The 13,598-nt window shown below is 35.2% G+C and overlaps 1 protein-coding gene across 4 annotated transcripts in view; it reads right to left on the reverse strand.

Moving 5' to 3' along the window:
- Positions 1-2,182: 2,182 nt before the first annotated feature.
- The window catches only part of LOC126188977 (signal transducer and activator of transcription 5B), a 135,015-nt gene continuing 123,599 nt past the window's right edge, over positions 2,183-13,598 (reverse strand). For all 4 annotated transcript variants that reach the window (XM_049930764.1, XM_049930762.1, XM_049930761.1 and 1 more), the window contains one exon: positions 2,183-3,955. In XM_049930764.1, the coding sequence (XP_049786721.1) occupies positions 3,820-3,955 (136 nt within the window). In that variant the 3' untranslated portion in view covers positions 2,183-3,819. The remainder of the gene's footprint in view (positions 3,956-13,598) is intronic.

Below are 13,598 nucleotides of genomic sequence, written 5' to 3' on the forward strand. Positions count from 1 at the left end.
GTTCCGGATAATCTACAACTGAAAGTTTAGTATTTGCAATACTGAAAATGCATTTCCTGACAAACACTATTTTAGTTTAGTTATTTGACTACCATTTTGTTGATTCAAATTATATTCATGTTATATAAATTTCAAACATTCAGCACTCCTTTTTTACTGAAATGAACTTTCACTAATGCAAACCATGAGTTTCTTTTAGCATATAAACAGAACTATACATTCATCTAATTACAAAGCTTAGGCATGGGCTAAATACCAATAATAAATGAAATCTAATTATCTGTAACATTGAAAGTACTATTTATTTTACTTATCATCCTGTTTTAGGAAAACTATTAACTGTGTAGTGTGGCTAATACTTTTTTTTTTTTTTTTTTACAATTTTATGCAATCCAACAATGCAATGTTTATATGCAAATATGACAAAGTGTTCAGCTTAATGAAGGCACATTTTTCAACTGATGCTAATACATAGATCTGCTGTTAAGGGCCTATGGTAGTTTACTACCATTCTGAGACAACACAGTGAACATAAACACTCCACTGAGAGCAGGTATTCTTAAAGCTATCCAACAAGGAGTGATATTAAATGCTTGACAAAGATGTCTGTATACAATAAACAAATGAATATGAAGAGTATGTATCAGACAATAACTGGCAGGTAAGTATTCCACTGAGCACAGAGCAAGGTGGAACATGGATGATAAGCACAGCTTAAAATAAGTGAGAGTATAAAGGGAAAACTGGTGAGAAAATTATACTTCCAGAATACGTGAGACAAAGACATGAGGTATATAAACAGATGATTGAATACACGTAAAGCACAGACAAATGGCAAACAATACTTAATATGATGCCTCATAATTCCTTTACATGGATACTGAAACACTTTACTCTCAGAACCAGATGTAACTTGCTGAAGCTTCCTCCCCCCCCCACCCCAATCTCCCCCCTCCCCTTCATATAGAAAAACAAAATTTATTCTATTTTCAGAAAGCATATCCCACAACAACTTTACTACAAGGATTCACAATCTCAATTAACTCAGTGGAACTCCACTAAAAACTGTACCTCTAAGCAAACTTGTTCATTTTAAACCATACCTATGTACCACAATGCATGTACTTAACAGCACCAATAATGCATCTTACCTACAATTTTGAGCCAAAAACAAACAGCAGTCTGAGGAAAATCATATGCTGTCTTATTAGATGGTACTTATTGTTTCTTGTGCACTGCAAATCCTGGAGAAAGTTATCTGATAAAGTGAGGGAACAAATGAAACAGGTGGATTGTTACAAGTATTTCCAATAAAGAAAGAGCTCTGTAACTAATGTAGAGGGTAGTCCTTGTCTTCTCTTCCAGGCAAATATTCAGTTAATACCCCAAGAACTTTTTAAAACATTCAACATAACATATTAATGGAAAGGGGATGAAAGAATTGTTTTGGAACAGCCAGGTAAATGTGGTAACCCACACATGAATGTCCGACAAGTGGTGTCTGGCAGGAAGTAGTACACGTGCATCTGAGGTAAGAGGCACAGAATAGAAGAAGAGTATTGAGAAAACAGAAGAGTGTTCACACATTTACAAATTTCACTAATGGTGTGGAAAAGAGACCAGAATGAAGTAAGAGTTTAAGGAAGGGGTGTTTACTATGGTTTCAACATTTTGTTTACTTGCCTTTCAACTGCACAATGTTTCAATATAGGCATACAAAGAGCAGTTGATTTTACATGCCCTGATGTTTGTATTTCAAGTTACTGTATAATTGTTATGTATATTCATTGTGCTAGCAAAGACCTAACTCCAAACAAAACAGAGCATGGGGGACTGTGTATGTTGGTGGAAACTGAGACAAAGTCTGTAACAAAAATTTTATCACATTTATCTTTTCAGGATGAGTACTGAGAAACTGATGAAATTTTTAAAATAATGATGATGTTTCTAAAAGCAGAACAGTCTTTAAATACTCTGACAACAACAGGAACAAAATCTGCATTCTATTCTCCAAAAAAAAAAAAAAAAAAGTCGCAAAAATTTCACACTGAAAGGTTTTGAAAATATTTTAAATGTGAAAGGTATAATACGCACTATAATCAGGAATGTATACCTATCCAGCATGTAACCTCACAAGAAATAATATTACCTACATAACTTTTATCCAGTTTGTTGCTATAGCTTTGCAACATGTTCTCTTATCATGTGGGGGAAAAAAACACCTACATCTTTACTTGTCATCTTGTGTGTACTGTAGTGTGACTTCATATTTTACAAATTTTATAGAATCTATAAACAGCAAAAGTGCAGTTTACATAAAGTCATGTTCAATGTCGACATAACAACAGTCAAAATCATTGTTACCAATATGGCATTTTGTATATTAGTATTAGATTAGCACAATAACATACAGTAATCTAAATATAGTAGATCTTGTTTCAACTGTCGAACTGAACTCTTACCTGATGTAAAAATATATTGGTACTGACATTAAAAATTTCAGTGTTTCATTACAAGTGCTTGAATGGCGTGAGCCATGGTGAAGTAGTTCAGTGCCATTATCTTTGCCCGTATTCAACTCAGTTCCATTCAGCATGAAGAGTATACAAAGCTAACATGAAATGAATATGGGCAATAGAAAGACTTGTATGATAATTGCTATTTGTCTAAGTGCATGTTGATTAGTACATAATTTGATGAACTGTACTGACAAAGGTATGTTGTACCTACAGTGACTAAAGAGTCAAGCAGGCTTAAATTTAAATTTTTCTTTTACCCTACAACTAAAGAGGTGTTTCCATGAACTCTTTCTATTTGCATTGTTTGATATTATCCAAACTCTAAATTCTGTTTAAAATGGGTTCTATCACTTATCTACGTTAGTCACAGCCACAAACAATCCATGACTGTTCTTTCAGTTTACATGATTGTCAGCGTGTCACTCTTCACATCCAATGTCAACAAACATTCATTAATAAACTATGAAACTTCCACAACTGATATAACACATAAGAAATCACAGCAAGGTAAATATCCTTTCACATCACTCTCTAACAGTGATCATTAACAGCAAATACAGGTAATTTTATGGCACATATAAACACTAAAATTTCTACAATAAGTTATAAATTGAAGTAGCTGTGTAATACAACAAAAGATTAATACTTGACCTATTTCCAATTACACCATCAACAATAAAACATCATATTTACAGAAGTATTTTGGCAGTCACCAGGTTTGTATGTAATAACAACTACTTATTCACGATTTACAGTTTCCTTTCATACGAGCCTTAATAATCAATTAAAAATATACTTTCTCACTTTTGTACACAAAAACATTCTTCTGACAAGGAAAAATTCTTTTATGTTTTGACTTAAGTTCTTTTACACAAAGATGCTTGTAAAGGAGATACTGACAATAAAGCTTCCTTGTCATCAATATAATGCAAACATGAGAACATACAGAGCACTAAATTTTCACGCATAAAACACCACTTACACTTTCCAACTTGTCCATATTTTATCAAAGGCTATGTAATGTTAACAATCCACAGTCCATTAGTTTGCACCATTTCCTAGGCATTACACCACTTACAACACAAAAATATATTTCAAAAAGCACAAATACCAGTTATGGTGTTAACCTAGGAGTAACAGTCTTATTAAAAAAAAAAAAAAAAACTATCATAAAATGAAAGTATCAAACAATAGGACCAGGTGCAACAAGCTGATAGTATTAAAGTTAATGAAGCTGTCAAAAGGCTACCAAATGACTAATTTCATATATATGCCTGGCTCCATACCTTATCCAGTATCTTCACTGTCTTAATGACCGCATCAGTTCGGGCAAGTTCAGGTTATTCAAGTCGAAGGCGACATCATCAATACTACTGAGATCCATGTATGCCATTGTATCATAGTCGACATCACCACCACTCGAAACCCCAGGGTAGCTGCACACAGAGAGACAGACACTTTCACTCTTGTTCACAACATTTACCTCTCTGGAGTTTTAAAATCATGCCACTTCAATTTCATGCAAAACAAATTCACTGCTGACTATATTTATTACGCTACCTAAGACATTACAGACACTACTGAAGTGACATGAACAAATGAAACTCCAGAGTGATGTCTGTTATGTACAAGGTTTCACCTCTAGTCAACAGGGGAATGAAGCAGCAGTATGCTTGCTGAGCTTAAGGATAGAAAGAAATACTGTCATCATCTCATTTTACAAAATGTGCCCTGATAAAACTGCACTGTGGCAAGGAGTGCCTTATAAAGAAAGGTGAAAACATTGATATGAAGAGGGCAGAACTGTATAAAAGTGTGCATAATGATGTGATGCTACCTTTTACTGTAATCTAGCCAGTGTGCTAAAAAATGATTGCTAGCCTCCAGGAAATGCCAGATCAGCATCTGGACAGGTCACATCACATTTAACTGCATTTATGTCAGTTCCCAACTAAATCATTAGTTGGCAGTCAATGTATTATTCAACTACAGGAAATCAGTTTTTTTAAAACAATTTTATTCCTCAGTGAGCTTTAATTTCTCTAGTTGACTCCAGGTGAGTTCGTGCATGTCTCTCTCTCTGTGTCTGTATCAATATCATATTCTCTCCCTCTCTCTATCCTCAAGCATAATGCTGCCCACATTCCTTTATTACGACATAATTTGAGATTGTTATGCAGAATAATATTTCTAAATCCACAATCTGACAAAGAGAATAATTAATGCAACAGAAACCAAGCAATTTATTGCCATTTCCATTAGTAGTAAAAATAGAAATTTTTGGTTTTTAGTAACAGTAAATAACTTACCAAGTGCACAAAGACATATAACACAGCACAAATGAATATCTTCCAGCAAATCCACTTTTCTAGAATGCTGGGTTTACACATATAAAAGTTATGCAGTAAGAATGAGTTGTGTATAAAGGTGTGTTGGCAAAAATGTACATTAAGAACCCTTTTTTTTATTTAATTTCTCAGTGGGTCACTAGGGTGCTGAAACGGTGTAACAGTGGAGTAGGAAAGTCAGTGTTGCTAGGCTGGAGTATGTGCAAAGATATAAACAGGGGACAGAAATGCAAAATTAAGTATAACAAATGGAGGAGGAATGGGAAGAAATACAAACAGAATTTGGGGCAACAATATATGGCCCACAACAAAAAACCAGTGCCTGGGAAAATCTCTGCCAAACAGGTGGTTCAAAAATGTTGTAAGCCGGTCTAACAAAACCATTGTATTTAATGGAAGACTCATAAGATTAATTGCATATATTACATTTTAATGCATAATCAGAGCCCTTATTGTTGCCTGTATAATAACTTTACTTATAAATATGAATTGCTCTCTTTTTAATTGCAAAAGTAAATACCAGTATAGTACACTAAGTTTTGGAGGTCAACAAACTGCTGTTTGAGGAATTCTGCAACTTAAGACTATAATGCAAAATCAAGACATTAGCTTCACTATGCACTGAAATAGCAGATATCAAATGCATAGAAACCGAGGAGGCCATTTTGTGCAGGCATTGCACAATTAGTACTTTTTGAGAAGAAATTCAGAACAAATTCAGGTTTGTTGAAAAAGCTTGTGCATTGTATATACAATCACTGCTAGAACTCGGCAAATCCTACGACAGAGATAAAATGTGGCAGGTCCTTTTGAAGCCAGAAGGGGTAAGCATGAAAACTGTCTGAATGTCTAAACAAACTGCAGGGCGACCTGTAGGATTTTCTAAAAAAACACAGTGAGATACTACCAAAACAAGAAAGCAACTACTCAAGACATAAGAATGAAAAGCTCTGCCTGAGTTCCACACTGAATGTTAATAAATTTGAGCTATTTTCTGGGGAGAATGTAATTTACACTTAGGAGTACCACATTCTGACTCATGGGTATCATGACAGACTGTTTCTTCAGTTAGTTAACAGTGAAAATGAAACAGAAAGAAAACTGAAAAAGAGGTCAAACTGCACCATTTTCAGATGGAAGCAGCATATTCAAGGCTGCACAATCATACAGAGAAGGCTACAAACAAGCAAGACCAAAGAACTAATTTTTGTTTCGATACAAGAAGCAAGGAGATTTCATTGATCTGTGCACTACTGAAAAGCAAATCCACAAAGACCCAAAATGCGAAATGACAGATTATGTTTGGATGAAGATAGCCTCAGACTCTCTGACAGTACTTCAGTGCCACAAGAGTCACAAATATTTGCAACCTCAATACTCTGCAAACTTAGCAAAACTATGCAGGTGTAAAAACATTACATTTCCGCCTGTGATAACTGGATTGAATAGCCCACCCAATGTGATGTTTAATCACCGCAGAACATTCTTTTGCAACAATATTTATAGCCTTCAGCGAATTCTGTTAAACAATGGGTAGCTCTAACAATGAGTAATGTGAATTACAAGTATGATTTCTGTTTCATTATTTTTATACAAAATAAAACCAAGAAATAGCTTAAAAGCTAAATACTTTCAGTGACATAAACATTGTAAACTGAAAAATCATGCTACTTCCATTGGAATGGCAATGTTTTTGCATGAACATCCAAAAATCTTGTCTCATATCTTGGTTTTTAAAGTTGCACACTGTGAAAATTATTGTACATTAATAATTATTAAACTCATTTACACTGATTACCAATGGCAGAAGAAGCATTCACAAATATTTGGCTTGTTTATTTGTCTTTCTTCTCTCCTGAAAAATTTGCATTTTCAGAGTTACAACACTTTTCCTAACAGGTATTCAATTGTAAAAAATGGAAAAATACTTTAAGTTAAATTCATGTATTTTCTTGATCAATTCACCTTTAATAACCTTGATATGTTGGGGAATGTGTCCCAAAAACCAGACCTAGCAAGAAACTTGTTGATAATAAAAAAGTACAGTAAACTGCTGTTCAGACCAAAGACAGGCAAGGAACAGAATTAAAATTATAAAAATAAACTGCCCACTCGCCCCTTTGAAAGACTAAGAATAAAGTAAAAAATTGATATAAAAGAAGAAGTAAATACTTCAATGGAGACTGTTACAAGAATCTTCATGAACTATTTTATTACCATTTAGAAGCCAATACAACAAAGGAGGATTTTTTTTTCATCACCAAAAAATTTATTAAGAATGAGAGATGGCAGCCAAGTCAGAATGCAGACAACTGGCAACGTAGGCTTCTACATTGAAAAAGGCAATTACATTTGATGGAAACAGTAAGATAAAACAAGACTGATCGCATTACTAAGGTACTTTTTATGATGGCGTGAAAAAAAAGTTTTTTGGTCTTGAATTTTGCTCTACAATATGACAAGTTTCATAAAACTGGACATGTTGTTGTGTTCCTCTCAGAATTATAGAAGACACCTAAAAGGAGGATTAGATTAGATTAGATTAGTACTTGTTCCATATATCATGAATATGACACTTCATAATGATGTGGAACGTGTTAGGTTATCAGGTTAATAAAAGTGTCTATACAAGACACAACATATTACATGACACTTAATATTTTTTCTTCTTTTTTGGGTGGGGGTGTGGGGGAATTTCCCACTTACTATATCCAAAAATTCATCTAATGAGTAGAAGGAGTTGCCCTTCAGAAATTCTTTTAATTCCCTTCAAATGCTATATGGCTATCTGTCAAACTTTTGATGCTATTAGGTAAGTGACCAAAGACTTTTGTGGCAGCATAATTTACCCCTTTCTGAGCCAAAGTTAGATTTAACCTTGATTAGTGAAGATCATCCTTTCTCCTAATGTTGTAGCTATGTACACTGCTATTAATTTTGAATTTGTTTGGATTGTTAACAACAAATTTCGTAAGTGAAAGGAGGAGAAAGTGAGGGGGGAGGGAAGGGGGGGGGGAGAGAAAGAGAGAGGAGGGGGGAGGGGAGGGAGGTTGGGGGAGCTGCAAATTTAGGTATATACCACATACGTTCAATCAGAGTCCATTTGGATCAATAAACATCTGTATTTTATCCCTCCACTGCTGAATACATTTCTGCATGTTGTTTTCCACAAACTTGTACATCAGTTCCACAATTTTCACATCCCATTGGAGTTTACACCACTTATGTTGCAAATCCTTATCCAGAGATTTTTACTAACACAAGCAGTAGTTTTTTTTTTTTTCCTTTTCGATCTTGTATATAATGCTACATTAGAATTTGTAAGGATTTTCCAATTATATTGAGGGATGGTTGTGATACATGGCCACCATCTGGAATGACCCCATATGGTATAGATTTTAGATGCTTACAAGGAAACACAGTAGAAACCTTTCTGAAGGAAAGAGAGAGAGAATAATAATTTAAAATGGTATGGAGATGGAATACTAGCTCAGCTGGATAAGAATGGGAAAAAGAACTTATTGCATTGTCGAAAAAACTATCCCAACAAAAGCATGCCATGATTTACAAGAAACTATGGAGAACCCTAAATCATGGTAGCAAGACTGGGATTTGAACTCTTGTCTTGCATTATTATGTGCCTTCTATCTTCATCACTGATTGTCAGTTTTGGAAAGGCATGGTTCATGAAAATTTAGCAAAGAGGAAGAAACTGGTTACGATATAGTCATTTTCTTTGTCAATGGAATGGACCTAGCCATAATGTAAAGAGGAAAGCAACAGCACATCTGGAACATGCATTCTGGAACACTGCACCAATATGTAAATAAAGTACAACAACAGTCATCTACCATAAACTTAGCATGAATGCCGAATTACTGTTCTACTGGCAGTGGTGATATGCATTTACCTTCTCCAAAAATAGTTCTTTCCAGGCAGCTATGGAAGAATCTAAATTTTCACATAGAATCTGAACTATTCTGCAATTTAGCAATCACAGACATTCTAAAAATGTGCACTGGAGACTAGAGCTACATGTTACATGGAGTTACGAGTTACTATTGAATTGAATTAAACACTGGTAGAAGGAAACAACCCTCGAGACATATGATAGCACCACGTACTAGTTTCAGAACTGGGAACATTACACAAGAAAATTGTTGTTTTGATTTTAATCTGTAAATTTTTATCTAAGTTATTTCTTGTCAGCAACACTGCCATTCTCTAAGTGACCTAAATTCAAACATCACAGGAACAATTAACTTCAGGAAAATGAATACTGATACTCAACTGGACCAGGATATAAAACGGAAATATATGGAGATACTTATGTTAAGTTTGACTGGGACTTGTAGATATACTGTAATAACCTATCCCATCTTTAGTGCAATCTTCAATCATATGTTTCCTTTGCTCATATAATACGAGAAATTACAGAAAGAAGTTAGAGGTACAACACAATATAAACTATTATGAAGTGGCAAAAGAAGTAAGGACTTGTTCTCCATTGGGGACAGTTGCAAACAAATACGGACTAAATTTCATGATATTAGACACTTTGTAGAAAAATGATAATTGCTTCCACTGGTAATAATATTTACTGTTATACTTCACTCTACAGTTTAATTAACTGGTTATGACTGCATCATTTTATTAAAATTTACTGAACATCTGAATATGAATTAAGTCTTAAAATTATTGTTTTCTTTCACAATAAATCAATATATAAAACTATGTTAAATACAATTCTGATATAATCTCTTTACGCCTTTGAATGGAGAGGTTCACAGAGACATGTATTACTCTTTTATCATAGCCAGATCTACCTAAGGCAACTGCTGGATATAGATTATTAACATTTAAGAACACCTGAAGTGATGTAGATACAGGTAATACGAGGCTGTAAATGTCAAGAAATACCTCACAAGTGGATGACAAACGTTGGACATGTGACGTCACCAGATGACATACCCTTTTGCATGAGCAGCAGTTGAGCTTGTTGATCCTCCGTAGAGGAGAAAAAGGGGTCCTAACAGACAGACAGGTAACAAATGACTAACGAAATATTTTTTTCCATGTGAAATAATAGCAAATTAAAATTTTCAGATACTGTGAAACCTTGCTTCTTGCCAAATGTCACGATTCTAGATCATTGGGAAGTATGCTAGAGGTTTTGATGAGCGAGTTTGCGACTATCAAAATATATTGCATAAAAGGCCTTTTTTTTACTATAATATGTAGAAACTTACATTTTTTACATCATCACGGGACTATGGACCTAAATATACAACATAAATTTCAACTTGATATGTTTACCAGTTCCTGAGAAAAAGGCTTGTTAACAATTGGCCAGCCAGCCAGCCAAAGTGATCCTGTAAGGGTTCCCTTTTTACCAACTGAGGTATGTAACTCTATAAAAATTTGCCACGTCTTCTCAAACCAACAGAATTAAAATGTGCATCAAAGCTTTATTACAGTCATTCTGCAAAAGATGTAAGGAAACTACCATTTCAGTAGATCATTCAAATTCAAATAAAAATTCAGTTTTGTTCGAATGAGTCTGAATGTGCTCCAAATGACTAGCTGTCAGCATTTATGAAGCACAGAAAGCTACTCTCCAGATGTACTCAAACTACTTACAAGGCAAAGTAGAACAACAGAAGGGGATGTAAGTTGGCTGTCCCCCCCCCCCCCCCCCCCCGAATGATTTCTCCTCCTATTTGCCTTAGGTGGTTTTGAGAAAGCATGCAAACCTGCATCTGTGTAGCTGGATGAGGAAATACATCTGTTAAAGTGAGTCCAGTGTCTTAGCTACTGCACCAACTTGCTCAGTACTAATAGGACAGACCTCCATTCACCTCAAGGTGGAAGTGATAAGTACCAAATAGGTGCATAATAAAGAAATATCATCAACTACTAGATTTTTGTAAATTGGCTCCTTTTTCTGAGCAGAAAAGAAATTTATCCAGACAAACTGACACTTTTCATGCACCACCACAATTTGTGTGATTGTTTAGAGCGATCAGCAATAAACACGGGGAGGATGCAAGAGGATATGAGACACTTGCAGCAGTTAGGTTATGGTATCGTTTATGTATCTGTAAGTGCAAACTTCCTCTCTGCCTTGAAGGAGAATGAAATTATAGAAGCCCATCTGACATGGCTACTTTTTATGCGTGTATCATTTATTACTTCATCACAAAGGTTAGTTGTCATCTTTTTTCTTCTTTCTTATTTTCCTTAAGAAATCAATGGTATGTGATAATGTGGTCATCTGAGGGAATGTAACTAGGAGTCAGAAATTATGGCAATCAGAACAAAGACAATCCTCCTCATAAAGCCTACACATTTATTGTTCACCACATATGGTGTTTAATTTATATGGAAACTAGGCACTTTACTACAGCTAAAATAAATGAATGAAATGATTTGAACATAACAGCCTGTATTCCCTTGTCTTTGGTTTCATGGAGAATTTCTGCAGTGCTCCATGGTTTTCTCACCCACATCTCCCAGCTTGCAGCTGCTCTGCAGCTTCCAAATACTGAAACATGTGCTTATCAAATATGCTGCAACTTCATGAAACAATGAACTGGATTTTGTTGTATACTGGTACAATTAATAAAAAAAAAAACAAATAAGAAAGCACTTACGTAAATCTCTCTTCCTATGCTGGTCATCTTGGACTTAGTCACATCAAATGAAATAAAAACAAAAAAGTTTTTCCTTTCTAAGTAGCAGCATGCATAAATACCATCTTAAAATTTATCTATGTAAAACCAAACAATGGAAAATCCAGGGCCGAATAATGACAATATTATGAAAAGGATAGATTGCTACTCACCATAGAGAGGAGATGCTGAGTTGCAGACAAGCACAACATAAAGACTGGTAAACATGTGAGCTTTTGCCCAAAAGGCCTTCTTCTAAAGTGAACACACACACACACACACACACACACACACACACACACACACACACACACTCACACATTCACAACTCATACACAACGATCACTGTCTGTGGCCACCATGGCCGCAAAGTGAGCAACTGTGCACAATGGGAGAAGCAATCTGGGTAGTGGGGGTAAGGAGGAGAAGTGGTGGGGAGGGGTAGGGATACCAGGGTAGGGGTGGGGGCAGTGAAGTGCAAACCTCCCAACTGCACTTAGCTGGCCTACCCTGTCCCCACCATATCCCTGTATGCTCCCACAAGCAGCGCTTTATCATCCCATGTGTGAATTTTGTGTGTGTGTGTGTGTGTGTGTGTGTGTGTGTGTGTGTGTGTGTGTGTGTGTGTGTTTTGTCCACTTTAGAAGTAGGCCGTTAGGCCACAAGTTCACATGTTTAGCAGTCTTTTTGTTGTGCCTGACAGTGACCCAACATCTCCTGTATATGGTGATTACCAATCTACACTTTTGATAGGGTTATGCAAAAAGCCTACTAAATCTCCACTGAGCCAAATTTCCCAGTGTCTTTGCTACTTATCAGACAGTCTTGCTGTCTTTAACCATTTCCTCTCTTCGAACACACATAAGGATCCCCCCCTGTTTTGAAAATTTGTATTTGCATCCATATCCATCTTCATTAGGAGAGCTTATTAAATCACTTTTATTGCAAATACTGTAGCATGCCACATGTTTGTGAGCTATATCACAGAAGTGCAGCAAAGGGGTGAGGGCAGAGAACATCTTTTAAATATTCCAGAAATGGTTCCAGTTGCTGCCTTTAGTGGGAAAATATTGCAAGGAATATTCTAATGCATTATGTACTTTTAGAATCCATAATTCTCCAAATTAAGTTCGTGTGAAAACATTCCACATTAGCAGTAATTTTCATTCAACTATGGTATCTAGTTGTTGACAGATTTTGAAATTCAAGTAATGTATGAACATGAAAGATCTATTTTTTCTCACCTAGAGCTTTGATTTTAAATGAAATGTAAAGAATTTCATGATAATGATACAATCCTTGTTTTAGGACAAAATTGTTGCGGCAATACTTCCCATTAAGAGACTAATTTTTTAGTACTGCTGAGACAAGACACATAAAAATACAGGAAACTCTATCTGCTTTGGGAACTATTAGTTCCTTCCTCGTGGAGTTGAGAATCATTACTGACAAAGAGCCCACTATGAGAGGGACCCTCAAGTTGTGAGCATGATGGCAGACATATCCCTCTTTCTTCCCAGAGGAACGAACTCATAGTTCAACTTAAAAACATGTTAAATTGTTATTTTTCAATTTTCTTAACTATGGTCATTTTAAACAAGGATTTATTGTAAGAAAATTTTCCTTCTTGTAGAACACTGGAAAATAACAACAGATTTCATATGTGGTTCTTCCAGTGCCTGTTAAAACTGCATAAAAATGCCATATTTCAAGTGGAAGTATAAAAAACTATTACCATTTTTTTTACTTAGAATTCAAAATTGTCCGCACAGTTGAATTCAAAATTGTCCGCACAGTTGAATTCAAAATTGTCCGCACAGTTGATTTTTTTTTAAAGTATCAATACTTGTTTCTTACAGAATGAAGTAGAAATACAGAAATACTTTAAGTAAACAACCATTATCTTTTACTTCAATCAGTGAGAACGTGTGGCTACATAAATTAGCTACCGTTTGTTATGCAAAGTCGGAACACACAGTTATATATTAAATCTGTTATCATCCACACATTATGCCCATCCAAGATTAAGTCAGTCCATTACTTTCTTAAGATAGAACACA

This window comes from Schistocerca cancellata, chromosome 5, assembly GCF_023864275.1.
Source record: "Schistocerca cancellata isolate TAMUIC-IGC-003103 chromosome 5, iqSchCanc2.1, whole genome shotgun sequence".
NCBI lineage: Eukaryota > Metazoa > Arthropoda > Insecta > Orthoptera > Acrididae > Schistocerca > Schistocerca cancellata.